Source organism: Crocodylus siamensis, chromosome 3 (assembly GCF_052110815.1).
Source record: "Crocodylus siamensis isolate JL-2025a chromosome 3, ASM5211081v1, whole genome shotgun sequence".
Classification (NCBI taxonomy): Eukaryota; Metazoa; Chordata; order Crocodylia; family Crocodylidae; genus Crocodylus; species Crocodylus siamensis.
Genome location: NC_143397.1, coordinates 218371873 through 218399589, shown reverse-complemented (window position 1 = coordinate 218399589; position 27717 = coordinate 218371873). Strand labels below are relative to the sequence as shown.

Here is a 27717-nt window from a genome sequence, read left to right as displayed (position 1 = left end):
TGAATCCCATCCTATTCTCATTCGCCCACCCCTGTAACCTGTCTAGGTCTGATTGTAGCCTATTCCTCCCTTCTTACATGCCCACATCCCCCCACATCTTAGGTGTCATCAGCAAACTTGAACAGGGTCTTTTTACCCCCTCGTCCAAGTCACTGATGAAGATGTTGAACAGTGCGGGCCCCAGGACCGAGCCCTGCGGGATCCCGCTGCCCACATCCCTCCAGGTCAAAAATGACCCATCTACCACCACTCTCTGGGTGCGGCCCTCCAGCCAGTTGGCAGCCCAGTTGACTGTGTAGGTGTCAACACCACAGTCCCCCAGTTGCTTAATGAGAATGGGGAAGATAGTGATGTTTGAGGATTCTTTCACCCACAAGTGTAACAAAAGAGCTCTTTTCCTGATTTAGTTCAAGATCCAATCCTGATGTTCAGCTAATGAGTCAGAACTGAAGGGTGGGATCTGCTTTCAATGTTATATCAAAGTAACATTTAAAATTGTACAATTTCAATTAACCAAAAAGGCTTTTACATTTTTCTGCCAGACACAGAACTTTACTATACCCAAATGGATTTGATTAGATTTATTTAACTAAGGAATATCATTAGAAACTACAAGACCCTGTGTGTTTTATAAAGTACTAAATACTGTTGCTTATCTGAATTCCAGAGTATCTATTGCAATTCATTTTGAGATTATGCCTCCTTTTATGTTGGCATAGAACCTAGAAGACTGTGGACATGCCAGGAATAAATAATAAATTAATGGGAGTTTGGCCCAAGAAAGCTTTGATTCCAAGTAAATATTACTGAAGTGTGTTTATTACAAAGAAACTAGAAAATTAACCTTAGAACAGTTCATGTAACCTGGCACACGAGTATGTGGTAGATAGCTGCCTAATTTATTACCAAAAATACTAGGTTGTTTTTTGTTAGTTTGTTTTACTGTCACCAAGCTCACAACTACACCTTGGGCAAATTTGTTATTTCCAATGAAACCCTGTTTGCAGAAAGAAAGAAAGAAAAACAGCAGCAATCAGTATCATGTGCTCAGTACATTTTTAATATGTTTTTTTCCAAGATCTAATATACAAATGCAGTGGTAGTAATACACTCTTCTTATGTAAGCTTGGATGGAATACGTTGAAATCTACTTTTTGTATTTTATGTAAATAATCCTCTAATGCAACCTAGAGAGGGGGAAAAAAAGGGTTTAGTCTGATGTGCACAAACAGCAGAGCATGTACAAAGAATAACAAATGAAACTGCATTCTAAACATCAAAACATTCCTGACAGTTTATGAATATATGGAAAAAAACAACTTTGGAGAAAACTACCATTTTTAAAAATTGGAATTAAATCTACTTATCAGCATCTACAGTCAAGGATCTATATTCAGAACCTTACATCTCTAGTAAGCTCCTAGAAAGATGTCACAATTTTCAGAGGTATGAAGCATGCACAACTCCAATTAAATAGAAATCATCCACAATACTGTATTTAGTATTTCATTGTTCTAGTCATAAATTAATTGTCACAAAAATGAATCTATCACTTAAACTGTATTGCCATACTTACTGTACAGAGAAAGGCAGGAAGTGCTTTACCAGGAACATTTCTACTGAAGGATCGGGCCTGAAAGGAGAGAGGAAAAATACTGAGCAGAGTGTAGTTAATTATTTCAAACTAAACCTCAAATACCATATTTTATGGCCAAAGCTGCCATGATTTATCATAAGCCTCAGTAGTTCATATTTGAATGTACAGCAAGGACAAGTATAACTTTTCAGAACACAGAAGGAGGCAGTTCTCTTTTTAGAATATATAAAAACAATTGCAAACCAAAAACGAACTGTTGTGAAAGCTTTTTATAATTCTTATGGCTTTCAACAGACCACGCGATCCTTCCTGGCCCTTTCCAATTCCTGTGGAGGCGTCTGAGACAGTGGACCAAACTGAAGGTTTGGCACCTAAGCTTCAGCTATAGCTGGGAGGTGGAGGCGGGGCAGAACCCCCAAGATGCACAGACAGGTATATTTAGTTGCATCTAAGAGCATACATACATGACAATGTAGTGCCTTGCAGATACCCAAGTTAACTTTCACTAATTATAATACCAGGTACAACATCACTGGCATGGCACTGTGTAGGCAATTATATAGCGCTTCTCAACAGACAGGTATGTTAGTTTGGGTGAAACAGCATACTAACGCTGCTAAACTGCTTCCAATACTCAAGCTACTTGTTCAGAGCTAGCTAGGTATCTCTAGACAGCATTGCTTTTTGCTATGTAGACATATCCTAAAAGATAAATTGGAAAAGAAAAAAAATATTGTGAACTTTAATATGACTCCATTTATAAATACAGCATCAACAATTTCCTGAAAGTGCCTGCCTCTTTAAATATAAGATTCACCCAAAAAACCTTGTCTGCCTATGTCCTTAGACTAACACAGCTACAACCTACACCCCTGCCTCTTTAAAAACACTACAAACATCAATCCTTGAATTTCCTAGGGAGGGAAGCAGTGGTTTGTTTCCTTGGGAAGAGAGGATTGTGGCTTTTTGTTTTCTTTTTCCTTTTCCTCACAGCCCTCTGGAAGACTGGATATGTAGAATACGAAAAAGATATAAAAACAGGCTGAAGCTTGAATGGCAGCTTTCACAGCCCTTAACTGATATAATAGCTAAATCTCAGTTCCTTCCAAAGAGCATAATATTTTATTTTAATGTGTCAGATGACATAAAGCAGATAATAAAGAAGAATTCATTCTGCTTTTTAGCTCAACTTTAATTAAACCTCCTACACTCTGACTGGATGTAGTTATGTCTACAATCAGGCATAAACCAGGGAAAAAAGGAAAAAAAATTCCAAACTCAAGATAAGCTTGCACTACTGACAGTTAGTTACACTACACCAAACAGAAGTTGAACCAAATGCCATCTTTCAAATGTCAAAGTAAATGCTACTTCTAAAAGATGGAAAATATCAAGGTTTTGAGTAGAATTTATATTTTTAGAAAGGACTGTCCAGGCAATAGCTGCTGTAGAAATGACACTCGTCTTCATCATAGCTTTGATAGTTCTCACTGGGTGTTTTACTCACAATACTCTTACATAAATTTGTCATCACTAGCTTATTTTGCCCTCTACTGGTCACTGGCCCAAGTTCCTGGAGGAACTGAGTGATCAGTTACTCTACCTGCTACGTTCTCTTTTGGAACTATCTGACCTCCAAACCTCATATAGCACAGCACGACAAATGTACCAGACAGCAAGTTAGCTATTCTGTCTAGAGGATTATCTTTGTACATATTCCCAAGTTCACCCTTTTGTAATATAGTTTCCCCCAGGTGCCAAATCATGATAATACCCACTCATCACCTTCCTCAAAGGAAGCATCATATGGATTAATTGCCACTGATACAACTTTTAACATTGTAAAAGCACTATACAAGTTAAACCCTCACTTTATTTTCACAGGAGTCCTACTGACCTCAAAGTGCCACTGCTATTAAAAGCAGAAGAGTTGTGGTGATGCTGTAGCCATAATGGTCCAGAAAAAAATGAGACAAAGACTTTTGTGCCTATATCTTTTATTGGACCAGCTGTATAGTTATGTCAAATTGTAATGAATTATGACAATAGAGTAGGCAACTGTTGATCCTCTGGATCATGGTGTACATGTAAGAGGCCTAGCCAGGAGCCTGATGAATCTGCTTGTACAGAGCCCTATGACCATCACACCAAGACCTTCAATGCATAAGCCTAACCAAGTGTATGGAGGAGTAGCGAGTGCCTAAGACCTACCATCCCCACTTCAGACCACCGAGGCAGAATCCAAAGGCCAGACCAAGTCCAGATGTTCAGTTCCTCAATGGTTGTAGCTTCTGCCACTTATTTATTAGTAAGATCTAATACCTCAGTGAGGGCACATTTCTGTCAGGTTGATGTCCCTTAGCCTTTCTCCAACCAAGGAGTACCTACAAGGTAGTGCAGGCTAAGGTTTTAAGGTGCCCTATACTCACCTTACTCTGAGGGTTGCTACATCTTGATATTTTATAAGAGCTACCCCACTACAAATAGCCCCACCACATTGCCACCAGGCCCTCCAGTCGGGTACAGTTTACAGTCATACCCAGAACCAGACACTGTAGAGTAAGTAACTACAAAAACCCTAATAGGAATTTTTGTAATGGATTTTTGTTTAGTCAGCATATAAAAATATTTTTGTATTCAAAACCAGAGGATAAGAGCATGTATTAACCACCACCATCATTCAGAAAAAAGTAAAATGCTATGTTTCAACCTTTCTAGACTCAAGGCACCTCTCGACAGACAGAAGTCACCCCTCCATAACTGAGTGGCACCCCATCCAAAACTATTTCATTACAGTGCTTACCTCCTTGCACAGGGGCTGGGTAGCAGGGCCAGAGGACTGGCCAAGGACTGAGCCAAACCCCACTTTTATCTCCTCCCACCTTGCTGATCACCTCACATCCCAGGGCACCCTCCAAAGGAACTTGCAGCACCCCTGGGTACCTCAGTGCCCTGGCTGACAATTACTAATTTTTTAGTTTCAGATTTTTAAAAAGGAATCGATCCAGATATTAAACAAGAATTGTAGAGCAAAGTTATGTGTACAATTGTATTTGAACAGTCATTTTTAAATATATTATTTACATGTGATCATTTTAAAATTAATTTTCCTTGCTCAAATACATTCCTTTGCCCTTATATAATATTCAGTTATTTCTTGTCATTTATATTTGTTCTAGTGGCATCTATCTCTTTACTTGCATTGGCCATGCTGTACATAGGTCTTCTTAGAGATAACATCAAGAGTGACAGATGAAAATATTCACAAACATCAAGAGCAATCCCATCAATAGCTTTGCCTTGCTGAATGCATCCTTGCACCTGATATTTTTTAAGGGGATTGTTCCTGGAGCTGCAATTTCTTATTTATTGATATTAGGTTATAGTGAACCCTGTCTATGTTTTCAGCTGCATGTATATATTTGCCAAACTAAGAGTTGCAATTTATTCTCCTTAATATCTTCCTTAAGCAAAGTGTTTTCCCTCCTTCCCTCCACACCACCCTTTTTATTTTATATTTTGGAAAGTTTCAGCTAAAACAATACTTCAGCCACTTTTGAGAAAGATTTTGAAAGAAAAATGGCAAGACATTTTCCCAAGTATTTTCCAACTACTTGGCTTAGAAAAATCTAATGCCTCCTTGTTTGGTGTTCCAACATACTTTTATAAGCATGTTCACTGTATTTTATTTTTATATGTGGCAAAATAAGCATATACTGGCTTCCACAGTCCTCTCTAAGCAGGGGGACAGAATCCAGGAATCCTAAATTCAGTCCTTCTCTCTAACCACTAAACTCCACTGCCAGGGAAATAAACCAGTATCCTGTCTCCCAGTAGGCCTCTCCTGCTTTAACCACCAAATGCTATCCTCCCTCAAGAGCCATGTACAGCACTCACAGGTCCTCCCCATTTGGGTGCTCTGAAGGAACCGCCTTTATCTTCTGAGTTCTGCAGCAGAGCTCTAGATGTCCCAACTGGGATATTCCCCAAGACAGCCGTTCTGCTCACTACCTTGTGGGCTGGGCCAGCCTGGATTGCCTTGCTGGCACCCAGCTGGAGCTGACACCATTCACCGTCTCTCAGAGAAGCTCAGCTGATTTCCAAGAAATCCTGCAGTGTCCTAAAGGGTGGGTCACAGGGGCACAAGGACCCCTTCTCCCCCCAGCCTCTCATCCCATGCCTGTTAGTCACCATGCTCACTGCCCACATGCTCCACTACCAGCCATTTTCATATGCAGGGCCATGCCTGGGGAGAGAGAATCAGGCCCCGCACTCTGGGAGACCCACAGACAGTGCCGTACAGGCCCTGCCGCTGCCACCGCCAGCTTCTGCAGGCAGTTGCCCACCTCCACTCCCCCTCTGCACCCCAGCCCTGCACAGGCTGATATGCCCCGAGCCCCACACACCCCTAAGGACAGCTTTGTTTATATGGGCATGAGCACAAAACCCAGGGCCCAGTGCAGACAGCTGCCCACCCAGCTGTCCCAGAAATCCCAAGAATTAGAACATGTCCACACCACCACCCTAGTGAACAACTCTGCATCGGGGAAGCACCCTCCTCACAGTGATGTTTCTGGCCCAGTCCCAGACTTGATGGGCACAACTGACCATGTGGGTTAAATTGATCTGACTGATCTGGGGCAATGGGGACAAGGAGGGCATGGGTGTATTAGGATACACAGGCCTGTGGGGCTAAGTTGAGGTAGCAGGGAGAAGCACAGAAGGATACTAGGTTGACAGGGTCCCTACAGTCTTCTGCTGGGATCCTTTCAGGTGCACAGTCTGATTGGAGTTGAGGGGACTGGAAGCAGGGTAGGAGGGAATAATAGACTGGCTATGCCCCTGGTTCCAGTCTGGAACAGCAATTTTTCTGTCCCAGACAGCACAGACCCTCCCCCTCACCCAGGTTTCTTGAAGGGCTGACTGATCTATAGCATCATCCTTATTATCAGTTGCAACCACCACAGTTGTTAACATGTTAACTGCAGAACTGTGCATCTCAGCAGGGGTACTCAGAATCAGCTGTCCCCAGGCACCCCAACTGGGCTGATTTTGCTATATGACCTCCCCAAATGATGGAGATAAACAAACGGAGAAGAAAAAAAAATAGGTCTCTGTGTAGATCCTACATTAGAATTTACACCAGGGTGGGAAAAATACAGCCTGCGGGCTAGATACAGCCCACCAATTGTTTGGATCAGGCCCACATATGCCCCTGCGGCACTCCACACTGCACTGAGTCCGACTGGGGGCAGCCCATGCTGTGCTCCTGCCCACACCCACAGGCCCCAGTCTGGGCCAATGCGCAAAGTTTACCAGCAGGGCTGCTGCTCCCAATATGGCTGTAGCCACCTGGGTGCTGCTTGGCTCCCTTTGCCTCCAGCAGCAGCTCTTTCTCCTGCTCCTGCCCCTGCCGCACTGATCCAGGCAGAAATGAAGCTTCAGCCAGACAGCTCCTGTCCCAGCATGTGCGACTCCAGCTCTTGGCTGCCTTCCACTCACTCAGCCACCCATGCCAGACAAGCAGTGGTGCAGCATGGTACAAGCTGTCCCGGGTGGGAGTGGGCAGGGCTCATCCCCATGCAGAATGCCATGGGGGCAACTGCAGACTGCATCACCCGGATAAGTTGTGCTGCATGTGCCCCCTGCCCCCTCCCCTCAGCCCTGGCCAGCTCCCAGGCCCTAGCACCCAGGCAGTGCTCCCCCTCAACACACACACCTCCTGCACCCCCTCACAGGGCAGAGGCAGCTAGGGAGCAGATCACAACTCTGTCCCAGGCCCCAGCCCCATGTTGTCAACACCCTGCAACTTCACCCCATGATCCTAGCCTTGCCTGACCATCCCACTCCTGAACACCACTCCGGGCCCACCCACAGCAAAATCCCACATAGGGAGTTTTGGTGAGTTGTTACAGTGCGGGGAGCAGTGGGCTCACCCAAGTCTGCAATAACTCACCAAAACTCCCTATATGGCTCCTGAGCCCAAATAACTGCCTGACCTTGATCTACACAGATTAACTGATCCCTGTGAAAAAAAATCTTTTATAATGCTTGTTTGACAGTTATTCTAATCAGGTTGGCTTGAGGGAAAAGCAATCCATGAAAGAGTCCCTGTATAGCTCAGTGTATGGTATCACACTTTTTCAGGAAAAAAGTGTTTGGCAGTAAAATGCAAAATATTTTGTATTCCTGGCAGCTGTTGCACCTACACTACAAATTCATGGTGCAGTTCCTGCACAGATGCCATCTATAGTGCTGATCCTGGAATGGGATCTGTGCAGACACACTCTTGCAGCCCATTGCAGAATTTGAGTCTATAGTGCTGTGCAGATGCATGTGCCCTCTGGCATATCAATGTGCATCAAATCTGCAAAAGCATATAGTGGCACTGATCTTCAGTTAGGGCTGAAGAGCAGGACTCCCTGTATACCCCAGCCTCTGGTCTCCAGAGTTTCCAGAGGACAGCTGAGTACACAGAGAAGTGCTGAGTGGCTGTCTACCCTAGTCTCTCCCCCCAACCACCTCAGAGGCTAGGGGAGAGCAGCAGAAAACTATGAGATGCTGGATGACTGCTAGAGAGTGCAGATATTTCAGAAGTGGCTCAAAATGCAACAATTTTTTCTTCTTCAAGGTTGCTTTTGAAGTACTGCTTTGGCCAAGAATGTCTGGCATGCTTCACAGACACTTAGCAGCTTCAAAGAGTGCCTAAGTCCAGGGTGTCTCTCACAACAAGACTTCAGTTAGTCCTTTTGCACAGTTTGAACTCAATGGGGAAAACCTGCCCTGCATGTTCTCTGACAGCACTCATTCAGAAAACCTGCCCTGCATGTCCTCTGACAGCACCCATTCAGAGTTAATGTTGTGAGTTTTAAAGCAAGTTTTTAGTTCATTTTTATGCCTTTTATTCTGTACCATAAATGTCAAAGCACAAGGCTGCACTCCTCAGAAATAATCATGAGCATGTTAGCAAAGTTAACAAGGGCTGAGTTAGCTTAGACAGTAAACATCACAGATCAACTCCAACTGGAAAGGCAAAGTGTTTTTAAAATCTTCGGAATTATGTGTACCCAATGAGACACACCATCCAAAACCACATTATGAAAACACTCCAGAAAATTAACACAGATTATGATATTAACAAAGAGAGGAAGCTCACGTGTTCTAGATGGACGTGTGCCTGACTGGCAATGTCATAAATTACATCTCTCACATTTTTCTCTTGATGGCATCTTATGAAATCCTCTTGTGAAACACCATGCTGAGAGCAAGGGGGGGGCGGGGGGGACAAAAAAACAAAACACCACAAATCTCACATTTCATCTTAACAAAAGTTTAAGAAAAACACAAAAATCTGGCAACCAGATTACCAACCCATATAAAATACCCTAAATGTTTATTACATGTTTTTTAAAGTTAGTCAATGGGAGGCAAACTCTAGGGAAGGAAGGGTGTCAACTGAGTCTTTGAACTGGATCTCTAAATATCTTCTAGTGAGTACGGATAACTGAGCTAGAATTTAAGTTTTGGAAATCTGTAATCAGTTACTTGTAGGCCAAGTTAAAAAGACAGACTACAAGAGGCTAGGCAGAATAAAGAAAGAAAAATATCAGGGATGGTTACTGGGGAAAAAGAGGGTCTGTTTCATGAAGCAAGATACTGCCATATAGTTGAGCATGTATTACAAAATGTTATCATGTTTGAACAGTTATATGAAACTGTGCTAACTGACAACGCTGACCAAGAGTCCCTGCTTAATGCAGATCAGGACATGTTCAGCATCATGTTAGCTAACAAGTTTTTTCAACACTGTCCTTACTACACAATTCTGCTATGTTTGAACATGGGAACACAGAAACATGGATTCAAGTGGAACCAGAAAATTCTGATAGCTGCCAGGTTACTTTTTGTTTCTGCAACTTTCTGTCACTCAGTGGCATAATTAGGGGTGAGTAAGCAGGACACAAACCTCAGACACTAATTGGGGAGATGCCAGAACAGAAGCAGGAGATGCTGATATGGTCACTGCTATTCTGCAACTCCGGCAGCTATAGGCTCCAGCTGTGTGGAGCAGGGGAAGGAGCCAGAGGACAAAGCCAGAGGGCAAGGGCTCTAGGGTTTTGGCTACTATGGACTCTGGCAGAGCAGAGCAGAGCAGGCAAAGGAGCTGGGGTGAAGGCAGGGTGTGCTAACCCACTGCCATCAAATGCCACTCTGAGCAAAGAAATAAAGCCCTTAATTTGGTGGCACCCATGGGGGGGGGGGAAGAGAAGGGAATAACTGGTGTAAGATTTAATTCCTTGGCTGGGGAGTACCTTCTTCCATACTTGCCTGGACCCTAAGGGCAAGGGTGGAAATCAAATCTTTTAGCAAAACTGCTACTGGATTTAAGAAAAAAAACCCAAAAGAGCTAAAATAAACACATAAATAAATCACTCTAATCTTACCTCCCAAAATAAATAAAGCAAAAGGACAAATACCAGGTCTATGGCAGAGGGCACCTGGTAGGGAGACTAAGGCACAGGAAGTGAATATTCTCCTACTAAAAGGAAGCAGGAGATTGACACTTACTTTCTGATTTAGGAAGAAATCTCTCTATGAACGTAATTAAACAACAGGTACACTAGAGGGGTTGTGATATCTCCAACCTTGGAAGTTTTTAAGAGCAGATTAAATAGACACCCATCTAGGATGGTTTAGACAAAAATGATCTTGCCTGAAGCAGGGTGTTGAACTAGTTGGCCTCCTGAGGTTCCTTCCAGACCTACTTTTCAATGATTCTGTAATCTAATAACATGTTCTTGTATCAAGAACTGAGAAGTATAGGTTAGAAGCAGTATATTGGTTGTTTCCAGTCAGTATTTTCTTACCAACATGCAAATGTCCATAGGGAGAAAAACCTTTCTTCTGCTGATGTGATATGGAGTTGCTCGCAAGCAGGTAACTATACCCTGTGCTTTCCCAATGTGACTGGCTGCATGATCTGCATGGATGTCCCTCACACCTGTGTTTGCAGACATAAAAGTTATAAATTACATGCACTCGGGCTGCCCCACCATTAGTTAATATAGTAATGAGTCTTCTGAAAGTTGCACAATTGTTTTTTCCTTAGGGCAAGGTAAACCTAAATCTTAAACAGTATTAGGTCTTGAAGCAATTTGTGAATACCTCAGAAGTGAAAGTTCTGAAGTAGCACAATGATTTTTTAATTCTGGAATGAAATCTCTTAACACTAGTTACATTTGACTTTTTGCATTAGCACTGCTGGTCCAACACAGCTGCACATGTTCAAACCCCTAGTACAACCCCCATACACCAGCACAGAAGCTGACTTGTGTTGGGGTAGCTTACCCTAATGAACCAGTACAGCCACAAAACTAAAGAATCCCTACTGCAGGCAGTGCCTATGATCAAAGACAACTTTTCAGAGAATGTTTTGAGTTTTTGGACATTCCATTTCCTACCAGAAAATCATCTGGACGAAAGATTCCTGACCAGCAACAATACTAAGGCACAGAATCAATTCAGGGCAGGACCAACATTTTAAATAGCCCCTGGGTTAGAGGACTGGCAACCTACGGCACTGGACTGCCTCTGACCTGAACTGGGTCAATCCAGGCTACAGCCTGAAAAGGTTGTCAACCCTTGCTTTAACCCATTAAAGTGGCTTTGTGGAAAGATGCAGTTAACAAGGAGAAAAAAGAAGATCCATGGAATTACAGACAAGTTGGATTAACTTTGATACCTGAAAACTATGGGAACAAATTGATGGATAATTTTTAAAACAATAAAGGATAACAAGGTAATCAGAAAAAGCCAACAAGTTCATAACTTTGTTACAAATTCTATCAAACCATTCTAATTTCCCTCTTTCCTGGGATAAGCAGCCTAGCAGATAGTAAGGAAGCAGTATATGAGGTATACATTAATTTTAGTAGGGCTTCCGACAGCCCCATCTTTCAGGTCTCATAAACAAACTACGGAAATATGCTCTAGCTCAGGGGCTGGCAACCTTATAGCAGTGGTTAGCCAAATTAAGAAAGGTAAGTTTGAAGGCAGGCCACTGCTTGTGACCTGGCAGCTGCCACTGCTCCATGACTCCTCCCACCACCACCTTTACAAACCAATCTGGACCCTGCACTTTAGATTGCAAACCTCTAGTCTAGATGGAATTACTATAACATGGGTGTACAAGCAGTTGCAGGGGGGAAGGGGAACGCGAAAGGACCTTACGGAATAATTTTCAATGCCTCAGTGTCAAATTAAGAGGGCATTTCAAGTGGGATCCAACAGAGATCTGCTTTGGGTCCAATACTGTTTGAAATTTTCATTAAGAATTTGGAGATTGGACTAAAGAGCACATTTCTATTATTCATAGATAAAGCCAAACTTGGAAGGGAAAGGAGGGGGGTTGCACACACTCTGGTGGACAGGATTTAAATTCAGATAATTCTGGCTAAACAGTAGAAATAGTGCAAGATTAATAACAACATGAAGCAAGAATATTCACTTTAAAAGGGCACAGAAACTGGATAGAATCCAGTGGGGAGAAACTTCCCTACAATGTAACATTGCAAAATTATATAAAAGGTACTAAAGTAACTAGTCTAATTTAGATACACCTGTTTTCAATGAAGTCTCGCTCAAATTCATAATTATTTTATTATTGTAATTGCTACATATCTGGATTTGGGAGGGAGAGACCCTGAGTCCTAAGGGAGAAGGCTGGGCTTCTACTTCTGTCAAATTCACCTGAAATAACATAGCTGGTAAAGGCAGGGGAGAGGAAGGAAGGAATTCCAAGACCAACATGAACAATCTAGAATTCTCTAAAATATGATCTAATTAAAATAAGAAAGTCAGACTATCAGGAAGATCTTTTCCCAAAACATGGGGAAGACTCTTACTAGCAGTACTAGAAGTATAGGTCCTAACAGTTCAGGATTCAAGAACTATCTGGGTAGTCCTCACTTTGCTTCCTATTTACACAAAGGCCCACTGTGTTCAGCAATATACAGACAGACACAGTCTAAACCACAAAGCCCTTGCAATCTTCACTGCCTTTTCCTTTTTTAAATAACTACACTTCTGTTTCAATGACTAAGAGACTATGCAGTTAGCCTACACTTCGGAGTTTAATTTATGTTCATACTTACTGCAGTTACATTTAAGTAAGATATGCAAGTTTATGCTGTCTGCACTAAATTCAATTTCAATTTCAAAGATTAAAGGACAAATTTTGCAAAGCACTAAAGGATCCAGATGTGCAGGCACATGCAGTTTGTGGCAACACAAACCTACTTGCCATGCCACAACTGCACATGTTGCACATTAAATCATGCCCCACACTGTTAATTTACAGCGCGGGGGCAAAACTTGGGGGATTTCCCAATAGCATACAAAAAAAATCCTAAAGAAAAGAAAAGAAAGGAGGACCCAAAGCACATCAAAGTGCAGTGTGCCAGGACAAATATGGAGTACGCCCTGTGCTGCTTGATCCTGTCTCCATGTGCCACTTCCCAGCTGGCTGGGGCACAGGGTGTGTCAGCATAGGGGCTGCCTGCTGTCTACCCTGCACTGAGGACCCTGTACCCCAGCCAGCCCCCCTGCAGTACGTGAAGCAGCAGGACAATGTGTCCCGCTGCAAACCACATGAGCAGGAGAATGCACTGCAGCACAAAGTAGTGGCACAAATTTGTTTGTAGCAGCACAAATACTGCTGCAAACATGCCCCTGCTCATGTGGACATGGCCAAATCGTGCTTCTACTACAGCAAACCTTTGGGTTTAGTAAACGCAGAATCAAGCTAAATGCTCAGCACTTACAAAAGTCCACCATTATTTCATAAATGTAGAAGCAATAATAGTGGAGCTGATAAACTCTTAGTAAAAATAAGGAAGCACATACCCAACATTTCCAATGTGAGATATAAGAGAGCGCTCTGAGTGTTCTCAGCATATGTTTCAAGCTCTTGGATGTTACGATATGCTCTATCATCCAAATTTTTTTCCTGTAGTTGGACCATGGAACATGAATGAGGATGAATCTATATTCCAGTGTAAGTATAGGCCATTTGATTCAATAAGCAAATCAACATAGCCCCTCATTACTATGTAGGTAACAAAGGTAATGTACACAAGGGAGTGTAAAGAGGATACACATATACATGCAGTTATAACATTAAAGTACATGTTTAACAACATGTCTGATCACAACCAGATACAGTTAATATAGCAACCACAATTTCTGTGGATTTAAATTCCCCTTCTGCAATGCTGAAGTAACAAGAAAACAGCTATAATTATTTATGCAAAGTTGCCTCAGAATCTTAACCTTAGTTCTATGAAGATACTATACAGCATATTTACACTAACTGTATCAGTAACTGAGGTTTCCATCTCATTGAGATAATACTACAGATGAGAGAATGGTCCTCTGCTGTGATGTTTAAAATGCTTTCACAGCAGGTACACACCAATGATTAAGACACAAGGATGGGACATGAAAACAGGATTCAATTGCCTGATTCACTACAGGCTCCCTGTGCGACCTTGTGCCAATCACTTGTCTCCATGTGCCTTAGTTCCCAATGGGCATGTCTACACGTTGCCCTACAGTGATATTGTTACTGTACCGTGCTTTAGTACTTCCTTTTCGAAGTACTAAAGCATGGCACAGTAACTGCCTATACTGTACTGTATACACGGCACACAGTTATCTTTAGCGGCTACTTCGTTGTAGTGGCATACTATCGCAGGGGAGCTCGCCGCTATGGTAAAGTAGCTGCTGGTCATGTGTAGTTACTCCTGGATGCTACTTTGCCATAATGCATTGCTGCAGCAATGTAGCGTCACGTGTAGATATGCCCTGTATGTCCTATAGGAAATATAGTTCTTCCCTTCCTCTCCTATGAATTCTGGGAATAAAAACATTCAAGATTATTAGCTGCTCAGGTACTCCAGTAAAAATGATAGTCAGGTGAATACCAAGATATATGTAATCTGAAATCCTGACATTTGAGCTGAGTCTGCATCTTGCCTTAGTACAAAACTATACAAAAATGTTCTATATTAATTTCTAAAAGCCAACTGGATATGAGCAGACAGTAAGAAGGTATAAGTATACAGTAAAATAATGATTTTTAAAAACTATCTAAAAAGAGTTTTTAACTTCGACTTCTCAAGAGTTTCGTGAAATTGTATCTCTTGGAATCCTACAGTGTATATGGACTGACTGTCTAATTTCTAGGGCAAAACTCTCTAGGGCTGACACAAAGTCTAAGCACAACTTAACACCTTGGTACCCTAGAGGTAATCACTCCAGGTGAAGACTGAGACTTAATTACATGGTGGCCTTGGAAACCACACAGTGATATTGTACAAAAAAAAGAAATCAATAGTTTCCAGAGCTGTCAACTCCATCCTTTCATGAATGCTATTTTTTAAAGCAAAACATGGTGTTTTGTCCTCCCATGCTGGCCAAAAAGACAGGTGATATATTAAAATGGAGTTGTGAGGAGTGGCCTTTTTTAAACCAAGGGAGAAATTTAAGAAAGTATAGGATGCCATGGCAGAGGGCAAATAAAGCCCTACTACACATTCACATTAAAGATGGATAGAAACCAGCCATAGAGCTGTTACACTTTTCAAACACTAATCTTATAGACTAGTTGGCTCTTTTTGTATCTGGATAGTCATTTTTATCACATGATAATTATTTTGCATATGTGGCTGGTATAAATTTATTGTGCAATTAACCAAGTATTCTATCATATGTAATGGGTAGAGGGCCCTACTACTGAAAGAGTTGAATACTAGTATGCAGAAAAGAAAAGAAGAACTATTTTGGTTAGATACATACGATTAACAAAAATCAAATAGGACAGAAAAACTTCAAATAGACACAGATGAGAATTACTTACTCGTTCATCAATGATCTTCATAAGCCACATTTTAGTCAACTGATGTTTTTTGACAGCCTGGAAATGATCAGAAACCTCTGTTACCATTTAGAAAATTACACCCTTAATCACAACTTGTCATAATTTTCAAATTTTTGTTTTATAAAAATGATTTTTTTTGGTTAGTAAGAGTCAGATTTGGTTTGCACAGTATTGATTAAGTAAAGTCAAGAGGGAAAAATAAGGCAGTGACAGGTCCATGGAAAAGTTTAAAGAAAACTGCTCCTCCATTCTAAAACGTTTCAACTGAAGTCTCTCCTTCCTACAACTGCTGAAATAAAGTAGAATCTGAAAATCAAACCTATTAGGCAAATGAAAGAGAAAGCATAAATACTTATTTTAAAATGTAATTTAAAGTCTCCACATTTTACTCATTACAATCCCACAAAATGTTTACAAAAAACTTTGTTCTCTTTGAAAAAGAGAGTATCATTTCTTAAGATATGCAATAAAGAAAAAAAAATTTACATGTGAATCTTCAGAACAAATGTGTGTGTACTATGTATCAGAGGTGTCACACTCAAATGAGTTAGTGGACTGCAGCCACTCTGCAAGGCTTCAGGCCATGGCTGCCAGAGCTGTTGCATCAGTGCCAGTAGTTGTCCAACCCCAGACATCACAGCTACCAGAACTGCTATGTCAGCACAGCCGGCATGTGGGAGCTCACAACACTGCCACTTGCTGCCAATACATATGCTAAAATGCAGTGAAAAGCTGGAAATCATATGCCAAATGGCTATCAAAAGCCTAGCAATTCCATTAACTAAGGAAGTTCCTTCAATTGGTCTATAATACCAGGTCTGAGGGCTATCCATGAACTTGGACTGCTTTTTCAAACTATTCTTTCTGTACTGCCTGCACTAGTGATTTTATCTGTCTAACCACCTGTCTTTTTCAGCAATTACTTTCTATGAAGACCGAGACATGCAAGAGTAGAATCATCCCTGGTGTGTGCAGACATATAGGAGGTAAAGTCACAAATTCAGGAATTAGGAAGAGTGCACCATGACAGCATAATCCAATGACACTGTCCATTTGCCTCAATATTCCTACCCTTCACCAGAGCAGATGGAGCTTTCACGAAATGCTTTTAATCTTTTGACGATCTGGTTCACTGGCTTGTTTGAAAATCAAATCTGTTTGGAATGTTTCATGCATTTGCTAACTTCCAGAGAAGCCAGGAATGAGAGCAGCTCTTGTTGGAGAGTTCCGTCCTCTACTACATTCCCAAATTGATTTGCAATTTGGAAAGAGCAGCAGGATGACTGACAGCAGGCCTACTCATATGTGCATCATGTATATATTTTTATCAATGTGACATTTGTGAGACTTACTCACAAAAGAAACCCCTTTTTTATACAGGTCACACCCCAACAATGAAGAGAGTTAGGAAGACCACATTTGTACACGTTCAAAACCACTGAAGCTACTCAGTTCACACAGAAGGGAAGCTTTGGAAAGGAAAAAAAGAGTGAGGCTTTGCTAGAGGAAGTCCCTTCCTGGAAAGACAAAGACTTCTTTGGGCAAACAAAGAAAACTTGCTTGTTCCTGGGCAGTCTGCCATGTACTGGAACAGCGACAGAAAGCAAATAAGAGGCAAAAAGGTGCATACAGACTATCATAGAAGGTTACCAATACAAAATATTAACCTTTACAAAGGCCCCTACTCTGCCCTAGTGGAACTATGAATCTACCATCTATTACTAAAGTCTAATATGTCCACCAGCTTTCATTTTAACAGGAAGGGTCAGGGATGGGGCTGGGCAGAGGGGCAGTTCAGGAAGGGTTCAGTGCAGGCAGATTCATTCCCCATGACCCAACAGGTAAACATCTGTTGGGCTGGGGGGTGCTCTAACTCTTGGCATTTTGGGTACAGACAGAAGTGCGGCTCCCAGCTGTGATTGAGAGTGATTTCCTGCACCATTTTAAATGTGTTAAAATGGTGCCTTGAGATACTTTCAGATACTTGAGATACTGTCAAGGGTGCCCCAGGATGACACACAATGTTAGCACTGTTAGGTCTGAAAACACGATTCACAAGATAAACAAGAGATTTCAAATAAGAATCCATAGCATTAAAAACATTCTGACCTATTGTGGTCTTTTGAGCTGTCTGCAACAGAAAAACTGCTCTATTCTTTTTCTGTAGTCAAAAAATTAGTTAACACTAAGAACTGGCATTTTCCGAGGGGTGTCTAAGTTTAATGAGGTGTGCTTCGAGTCTAAAAAAAGTTGAGAACCACTGTGTTCGAGCTTTGCTGTGACTAACGCACATGTATTTCATTTGAGTCCAAGGCATCCAAGAATTGCACTGGATCTGTTACAGGAGAGACGAGCAGAAATTTGTCTTTGTTTTATTTCTTAGCACTGCCAGTGGTTTCTCCTTCTTAAGAAAGCACTTTCTGTCACTGAAATATGATTATAAGTATAATTTAAATGCGACTGTTGATAGACAGAAACACGGGCTTGGTTGTAACCCTGAAGGAAACATATACAAGAAGGGGCCATCAACCCAGCAACGCCAAAAATCACAAGTATGAGATTTTGAAAGTGCTCTGATCCATCCCAAGAGACAAAGCAGACTGCAGATGTGCAATCCGTTTCTCTAACAAGACTTGTAGTGTGGCAACTCCACTTCCAGCATGTTTCCCTATTCTCTCGGCTTCCAGGTATGTCAGAGGTGAGCGGCTCCTTGGATGGAGAGTCCAAGATACAGTGCCCATTTTTCTGCAGCGACATTTACTGGATTATCAGTAACCTGACTTTCCCTAGGCAAATGAGGCTTTCCACTGCCTCATTAGCTGCTTGGATCTAGAGAGGTTATGTCCCCTGGATGGGAAGAGGCATAGAGCGCCTCATCAGAGCCAAGGTCACTGGCAGCCTCTTTCCTGGTCTCTCAGCTTAGAGATCTTGATACAGTTACCCTGTGATCTCTCTTAGGGATCAGCCTCTGGTCCTAAAACAACAACCTGTCCCAGCTGGAAGTCAGAGCTACACAGAAGCATGACAGCATCCAGTAAAGATCTGTTACACCTATGTGAGGTACAGGCATTCATCTACCCTCTGAAATAGTGGGGTCCCAACTACAGTGAACAGGTTTGATTAACAGATTTTTATGCCCCCAGTTACAGCCAGTGAATGTGCTAAACTGCAGGTATGCTGGTGTACAGAGTTCTAGTGCTAGCATAAAGTTGCACAGGAGGTGTCTTGGAGAAGGTGTATGAAAGTCAATAGGCAAACTCACACCACAACTTTCCACATAACTCAGCATACAAAGCAGAAATGATGCTTTAGGCAAGGTCCATTATCCCCTACCCAGCTCATCAGGGAGTCACAACTTTGAAAAGCCACATATTGCACATTATAGTTGTAGCTGTTAAGCATGTGGGCCTCTTGTATTTTTCTTCACATGTTCTACTTTCTGTATTAGTCTCTATGCTCAAACTAATTTGTCTCCCTTCAGCTCCTAATCTCCTTTTAGAAAGGACTGGCTCAGGCAACTTAATTTAAAAACTCTAGCTTGTACCAATTTTATACTCATCACTAACTATTTTGTCCTTCAGTGGCTAGAAGTCAAATTCTCTAATCAACAGTGTTCCAACTAACAGTTACACTTTCCTAGTAACTCCTCCCTAGGTATCAGCTTCATCAGTGTCCAACCTTGCCTGTTTGGCTTCTAAACTGTTCTCAGTATCCCACCCACCCCTATTACCCATTATCTGTATAATACAAAACAGGGCTATAAGGCAACAAAATGCATATAAAACTGCAAACATTTTAAAAGAAAAGAATAATTGAAGTTGATTGTTGGAAATGGAACACATATCTTACTTTCCATAGTTCTATAGCAACCGGTTGATGAGGTGGGTTATCACAGTATATATCTTCCACAGCTTTCCTCCAAAACTGCATTCGCATCAAACCTGTAGTCTTCTGTGTTATAGAATCTTTAATCTGGAAAACAAGTATAATGTGAAATTTTAGTCTTCTGTTCAGACCTTAGCAAGGGCACTCTATGCCCAAAAACTTGTCCAACTGCTGTTCCAAGTAAACAGTGGGTCCAATAAAAATATTACAAAAATCTTTGCCTCCTGGAGGAATTTATCTTATTACAAAAAGAAACAGACAAAGAATTTTGAGAAAAATAATTCAGTAAAGATGGTGGTTGGTTTTCTGTAAAATTGGTCTTTAAACATCTTCCAAGTCATATCTACTACACTTACTGACTGCTAAATCTGCTGTGCCATGGAGCACACTTAGGTGTTACCATACAATACCTATACTATAACAATGCCCAAGGCCCCTCCTTGGAAACACTGCATTTAGAAGAGTCATTTTCCCCAACAAAATGAGTCTAAATATATGCAAAACGTGGGAGAAAAAAATCCCCAATATGTTCCATATAATTTTTCTGATGTATAAATGTGCTTTTTCACAACTCCAGTGGGAAGCCACTAAAGCATTGAAGGCTTTCATAATTGGGGCCAAATCTCAACTGCTGAAGAAAACAAATTTGATACTGACATTCCCTATCAACAAGACTGCCAGCCAACCTGCAATGCCAGATTTCAATTGTGTGTGTTGATATGTAAAGCAGAATGTTAAATCATTTGCCACTCAGCTCCTACAAGCCTACATCTGTAAGATTCTAAATGCCTACCCAAAGATGCTGATTTGATCTCCACCATAGGAACTGCAGACATTTAGCTAAACATAGCCTTATTTTCAAGCCCATGAAAATGAACTGAAGCTGCAAGTGGAAGCTTTCAAGACGGAGGAATTAAGTCCTGGCCCCTCTAAAGCCAGTGTCAAAACCCAGTGCGTAAAACAACAAAGATGGGATTTTGCCCCTGAACAGAGCATGCCAAGTGCTTGTGAGCTGTGTTATTTTTAAATATTTCTCCAGGTGTTTTATAAGCTAAATTTCCTGACAATGCTGATTTTAAGTTTAAGCAGTTCAAGAGGATATGCTACAGTTTAATGTTATAGCATTTGACTTTTTTTAAACAGGCATTATCAGTCTCTCACTAGCTGTGTGGTGCTCTAATAAGCTTAATAACTACTAATTATTGTTAAAGATAAGTTGTTCCCCAAAGCCAGTGTCTTAAAGAAACAGAAATATTTCACAAAGTGGAGCTAACGTATTGCCCAAATTTTTCTGTACATTAAAGCAACCTTTTAATTTACATTTCAGTTTAGTCACTCTAACAAAACACCAGATCACATGTAAAAAAACTCAAATAACCGGAACAAGCTATTAAATACTAATTTCAAAAGACAAGTGTATTACACCTGTATTTATTTTACCAATTCTTAGATTTGTGTGTTGTTTCAATCACTGAGATTACAGACAAGTGAAATTATGCTGAGCCAACAGGAAAAGATTTAGTATTTTTAAGCTGATTTCTTACAGCTATTTCAAGTGTTTATCCATTAAGTGGAAACTAAACCATGGCAAATTAGCAGCCATTTTGTTCCAGTTAGCTCCATTTACTGTAGGACAGGAGCACACAGGAAACACTTGATATATGAAACACAAAGGGCCAGATGATGTGCACTCAAAAGCAGCACACCCAACTCCCCTGTTTTATATGCTTGTAGCCCAGGGGTAGGCAAAATGTGGCCCACTGGGTGGATGCAGCCTGCCAGGCCATTCTATCTAACCTGTGGGGCCCCAAAAAAATTTAGAAAATTAATATTTATCTGCCCCTGGCTGCCTTTCACATGGCCCTCGATAGCCTGCCAAAACTCCACCCAAAATAGTTGCCTGCCCCACAGCCTGATACAAAATATACATTTCAAGGGTTCAACATGTCATTCTTCTGATTCCTAAATTTTTCTCCTTATTACACGAGATGAGGTTAAGCCATAAAATCTGGATCTGGATTTCAAATCTACAAAATTTTTGTCCTGGCCCAGTTCTGCTTCTGCTGACACAGAAGTCTGCCACTCAGCCCAGAGGGACATCAACCTCACAGAACAGGCAAGGTTCCCACTTCTATTTGAGCAAGGGCAGCATTAAATTCTACCATCCATTTGCCAAGAGACCTGGCAGTAAAGCCCAACATGGAATTGTACTTAATCAACACATCCCCTTGGCTTTTCTAGTTGGGTCTTTCTGGCAAGCATTACTCACTCTTGTGGGCTCTGGCTACATTGCAGAGAGACTACAATCACTCTTTTTTATTATTTATTTAATTGCAAACTTCTCTCCTGGCAGATTTGTTGTTACTTAGTCTCTGCCAAGCTGGGAACAAACCTATCCTCAAGATTTCTGGTTTAACCCTTTACAGATCAGAGGCAGCTGCACAGTTCAAAACCAAGCACAAATTCCAAGCACCCACAGTCTCTCTCCAGGGGCATTTAGAGTTGGAGGTTTATGTTGGAGTATTTGGTCACTACTCTTTGCAACATGAAACTTTAATCACAGTATATAACACTTCTCTGTAGTACAGTTTAAGAGTCTTGAACTTCTTACTTTCTATTTCAATCCTGCACAAACATATTTCAATACCTGCCTGAGCCAGTTCCACATTAAAGGCTCTCAGTGCAAAAGCAGAAGTGCGGGATTCTGCAGGCAACAGCAGAGAACACAGAAACCCTTCATAGTCACGTTTCCTATAAATGACAAATGAAAAGAATTACACATTGAGTGTATAACTGTATGTAAATTGGGGATTCAACTGGATAGCACTCAATTCTTTCTAAAATAACAGGCAGCAGTTTCTTCAACTAGGATTGGCCAAATTTGCTTTTATTTAAAAAACAAACCTTAAAAACACCACACTGTATTCACTCCCCTGGGTGAAGGTGTATATCATTTGAACATCCTCTGCACCAGAAGGAGGAGCTACAGATCTTTCAGGATCAAATCTTAATGTATTTGTACAAAGTCAGAAAGCAATTCTGTGGCAGTGCTGGAAACAAAATCCAGACCTCCCAATTTCTAGTCTCATTTTCTAATCATGAAACCACACTCAGAGTTAATGCATCTCACAACACTTTCTTTGGAAGCTGGCAGAAGAACACTTGCTTAACCAGCAGAATTCTCATCTGTTGGCAACACGACAGTATAAAGGTTCCCAGATGCAGAGTTCTCGCTGCTGATCTAGAGGCATCTACACTTCTTTGCCACTTGGCTGTGCCATTAAATTAGAAACAACTACAGTGTACAAACCTTTATCTGAAAATGCAGAAGCCAACAAAGCAATTCTTACTAAAAGCAGTACTCAAAACAGCCTAGATAAGTAAGTTGCCATTTTTAATACTTTGTCTATTTTCCAACAGCTTAAAAATCAGTTACATCCGTATTAGAATGAAATCTGACATTCAAAAGCCCAGCCTCTAACACTGAGAGATTATTAGGCACAACCTAAATTTACTCAGTCATACAAAGCACTGATTTTTTTCCTCTGTTTTTAGTTATATTTATATATTCGTTTCATAGAAAGCCTTAACAAAAATAATTTGGCAAGCCATTGTCATTCAGGTTATTTTAGTGTCTGGCAAAAAAGAAAATTATATTTTCAGAGTCAAATTGTTTGGGTAAAAATAGCAGCAAGCAATTTTTGAGTGTTTTTAGAAGAGTGTTCCAAAAGTGATTTGGACAGCTACTTTCTCAACCCATCTTAAAACCTTACTGAAAGCCCAATGAAGCTAAACAAAGATTCCTCTTAACTTTAGAGGGCTTAAAAGTACATTTCATAGCTAAAAACAAATCTTATTCATTTAAGACATTTTAAAGAAATACCAGTAACTTGAAGGCTCTTCTGTAATTTGTGTTTAAAAAATGAAGTACATGCTAGTGCATCCACCCTTGCCAGTGTCTGCAGTTTTGTAGTCACATTTTCCTCTTCTAAATTATTCTCCCCTTTTGTTCCTATGTGAAAGTTTCACTAACTAACAGAGGAAACAAAGTGACAAAGGATAAACAACTACATAAAGTACCCAGTTGGAAAAACAGATTTTTTTTCCTCCCTCCAATAACTTTCAGCCCTATTAAGCTTAGGTTTTGCTTGAAGCAAGAAGGAAGTTAAAAATTGTTCCAGCAGAAATGCCATTTTTAAGCTGACAGCCCTCTTTCTGGATTTCACTACAGGGGTGAACAAAGTTTCAATAGTTTCAGTGACACCCACTGTCTTAATTTTAAATGTTCTCACTGCTTTTAATCAAGTTCTGCCTCATTTCTTAGCATCTGAAGAAAGATGCCCTGCCTGAGGATAAAATGTAAGGGCTTTATCATGTGTGTTACAGTATCCTACCACCTCTCAAACTGAGGACTGATTTCAAAGGTGAGCAGAAAAATAAAAATATGTTTTTAAAAAATGGGATCCACGTATTCTTTTTTGAGTATTATACAGAAGTTTGGAAAGATCTTTTAACTGTATTTTTTCAAATTACAAATCCATCCAGGAAATGTCCTGAAAAACATGATAATGATTGGAGAGCCATGGAGCTGGCATCAACATAGAAGCAAGAGCATGAAAATTGTTAGAGGGAAAGGTAATTTTAGTCAAACAACTCTTTCTTATTTTCGTTAACGGTGATTTAACATCAGGAAGTAATTATCATTTTGGAGAAAGGACATCTTAGTTTTAGCAACATGCCATGACAGGATGTATATTAGGAGGCTACTGATGTACATGTCAGATCACTAAGGCCTCTCTTACAATGACCTGAGAAATTCAGTAACAGGCTATTCTGGAGCAGTTTATGACTAATTAGAGTACGGTTCCTTTAATTTTACATTTAATTTAATTTAACAAAGAAAAAAAGAAGAACAGTTTTGCAAATCTTATACAATGAATCCTTTCACTATGGCTCAGAAGCCAGTAGCTCAAAATAAACGATGAAGATAGCATAAAAAGATATTTATATCTCATAGCCTTTGGCCTGCTAATCTGAATTCACTTGTCTATAACCTTTGTCTAACCTTCATCTCCCCTTCTAGAAATGAAAAGGCTCCCTAAACAATTTGAATCCTTTTGCTTTCCTTGCTGTTCCCAGAAGTCCAGCTGCCCTCTCAACTTGCTTAACAGCACCTTTTGAACTTTTTTTTTTTTTAATGAAAAGGTGACCTTTCCTGGTAAGTTACACATCTGTCCCAAAGCCCCGGGCAGAAATTGGATCATGAAGTGCAGACAGCTGACACTAGCTTTTTACACTAGTGCAAGCTTAAAGCATCTGAAGAGGCCTGCCACTCTTTAAGTGGCACTTTGGGCAACAATTAAAACTCTCATATATTCCCTTTCTGAGCAACCCCTCCTCCAAGATCCTCCTCTCTTCCCCCTTATCAGCACTGTGCTCTTACCTTTACGTATTTCAAGTGAGAGTCCGGAAAAGACTATTTTGTTCCATTAGAGCAAACAAATACAAGTTGTGAAAAACACTTTCTTTGGCTGCAACCTGAGACTTAACTGCCCCTCCATTTTTATTTTGGGCTCCTCAAGCTGGGGAAGCTACTAATGGGCTACTGAACACTGTAATAACCAAGCTGAAATTTCCTTCTCAGAAAATTGGCAAGAGAGAACTCAGACAACCCTGTTACTGAAAATGGGGGGAGAGGTTGGGGGAGATTTTTTTAAATAAAGAAACACCTGCTTCACTTCAGGTCCAGATGCTTGCTTGAACTTTCTGCCCTAGTACTTTATTTCAAGTGGTTCTTCCTGCAAGTGAAGTGACGTGAATTGACACTAAAATCTGGTAACCAGTTTCTTTCACACATAAAGACAGTGCAAAAACCCTTGCATGTCATGGTTTCCAAAGGAAAGCAGCTGTGAGACAGCCAAGGAGGAGAAACTAGATGCACTACAACAGGAGTGCCCAACCTGCAGCCTGCTGGCCAAATATGGTCCACAGAACCATCGCTTCTGACTAGGGGCGCACTGATAGACATTTTTTTGGCCGATACCGATGGCAGATTTTTAACAAGCCTTATCGGCTGATACCGATCCAATTTCCAATATGCAGCCAGGCAGCTTGGAGAGCAGTATCCAGCTGGTAAGTCTGTTGTGGAGGAAGGGGTAAAGGGGGAAAGAAGGGTGGGGGGCAGATTGGTAAGGGAGGGAGGGGGCTGGGGCAGGTGCTGCACAGCCAAGGCAGAGCGCAGGGCATAGTTGCGAGCAGCTCATCCGGGGGCACGGCTCCTGCCACTGCGCGTACCCTGGGAGTTCATGGGGGGGGGTGCCCCCAAATCTGTGTGCTGCGCAGGGGTGGGCTGCCTCTGTGGGCTGGGGCAGGGTGGCACTGGGCTTTTCTTGGCAGGGGGCTGGGCTGCACTGGGGGTGGCAGCGCTGGGAGAAGGAGTAGGGGCAGTGCAACCCCTCCCTTGTATCCCCTCCCAACACTGCGGCCGCCCACCCTGAGTTGAGCACGGGTCCAACCCCCCTGCTGGGAAGAGCTCAGCACCACCCCAGCCCCACCCTACAGCAGCAACCCACCCTCGCCCCACATGCAGAAGTGGGGGCACACCCCCCATGCCTCCTGGGGTGTGCAGAGCAGCGAGAGCTGCCCATCCTCCCCACACCCCCAAATGAGCTACTCACAGCTCCGTCCCTGCCCCACCCCAACTGTGCAACTCCTGCTCCCTCCCCAGCCCCCCTCACTGCTTGGGTCTTGATCTGTACCCCCTTTCCCTCACAACAGACTTACCAGCCAGACCCGGCTGCTCTCCATGCTGCATGCTGTGCTCCTGGCCACCTGTGTGCTGTGCTGTGGCTGTGTACATGCATGGGAAATTTATCGGTCACATTATCAGCCACATCAGCCAAAAAAAGGCAGACTGCCGATACTGTCGATTTTTCTTATATTTGTGCTGTTCTGATATGGGACCAATGTATTGGTACACCTCAACCTCTGACCTGCAGGGCTCCCTGGGGATCAGGAAAAGTGGCAGCGGGGGAGCGGCAGCCAATAACATAGCCACCCTCTCCCTTGCCAAATCCCCAAAACCCAGCTCCGCATGCCTAGCCAGGGCCAGGCGGTGCCCCCTCGACTCCTCTGGGGCCGAGTTGGGGGCCAGGCTCGTGCTGGTTTCCTGCCTTGCACATGGGCAGATGGTGCTGCTGTGCTGGGCCTGGGCGCTCAATACGAACCACCGTCCAGCCCATGGTTGGATGAGGTGCTGCCCATCCACCTGCCAGGGGGAAAGGGGGCTACAGCATTTGAAGAGCTCTTCCATAGATTTCACAGACATTTGGGCTGGAAGGGACCTTGGAAGATCGTCGAGTCCGGCCCCCCTGCCCAAAGGGCAGGAAGTCAGCTTGTGTCACAGGATCCCAGCACAATAAACATCCAAATGTCTCTTGAAAGCATTCGGAGCAGGTGCCTGAACCACCTCCGGCGGCAGCCTATTCCAGACCTTGGGGGCTCCGACAGCAAAGAAGTTCTTCCTCATGTCCAGCAAGGGGCCCGATCCCCAGGCCGGAGTTCCAGGAGCTCGGGCACGAGTTTGTGACCGTTTGACCTTGTCATCCCTTGGGGGGCTCTGGTGAACAGATCCTGGTCAGCACCGTGATAAACTTATAGGTGGCCCCCAGATCACCCACTTCCTTCCTGGCCTCTGGGGCGACAACGCAGCTCCATCCCCGAGCCCAGCTCAGCGCAACAGTGACCTGGCGGGGGACGGACCCTGCCACCTGCCCGCGGTGGAGGCGCTCGGCCCGCCCTGCGCTGCGCTGGGCCCTCGTGCTCCCCGCCACCCGCTGTCCCACGGGCCCTCGCCAGCCCCGGCCCCGCGCGAGTTGGAAGTGAAGCGCCGCCGCCCGCGCGCCGGAGCAGGGGGCGGGCCTGGGCCCGGCTCGCACTCACCGCAGCAGCTCGGCGCAGTAGGGCAGCGCCGCCGCCGCCCCGCGCCCGGCCCCGCCGCGCCGCGCCGCCCACAGCAGCTGGAGGCGGGCGCCGGGCGCGGGGCCGGCGCGGAGCCTGCGGGACAGGCCCAGGGCGGCGGCCGCCATGCTGCGGGGGACAGCGCCGCCCCGGCCGGCCGGGGGAGGAGCCGCAGCGGGGCACGTGCGCGTCACACCCGCCGGAGGCGACCAGGGGCCTGTGCGGCTCGGCGGGGAGTTGAGGTGGGAGACGCTGAGTTGTTGCGGCCTCCGGGACCCGGGGCTCACGGGTGGCGCAGAGGACGTGGCGCAGCCCTGGTCGGCCGGCACTCGTGTTC

The 27717-nt window shown here is 42.9% G+C and overlaps 1 protein-coding gene across 5 annotated transcripts; it reads right to left on the bottom strand.

Moving 5' to 3' along the window:
• Positions 1-1039: 1039 nt before the first annotated feature.
• On the bottom strand, positions 1040-27521 carry NDUFAF6 (NADH:ubiquinone oxidoreductase complex assembly factor 6). 5 transcript variants are annotated; one of them, XM_090040372.1, is made up of 9 exons: positions 27363-27521; positions 22073-22172; positions 19386-19508; positions 15516-15572; positions 13502-13604; positions 10465-10598; positions 8754-8855; positions 1577-1633; positions 1040-1187 (listed from the first exon to the last, which is right to left on the bottom strand). In XM_090040372.1, exons 1-9 carry the CDS (start codon positions 27506-27508, stop codon positions 1059-1061), a joined length of 951 nt encoding a protein of 316 aa, XP_089896498.1. In that variant the 5' UTR covers positions 27509-27521; the 3' UTR covers positions 1040-1058. The 5 variants fall into 5 exon arrangements, with proteins under 5 accessions (XP_089896498.1, XP_089896499.1, XP_089896502.1 ...); XM_090040373.1 differs by having other exon boundaries at positions 22069-22172; positions 27363-27502; XM_090040376.1 differs by lacking the exon at positions 27363-27521 and adding an exon at positions 26205-26250.
• Between the last annotated feature and the right edge of the window lie 196 nt (positions 27522-27717).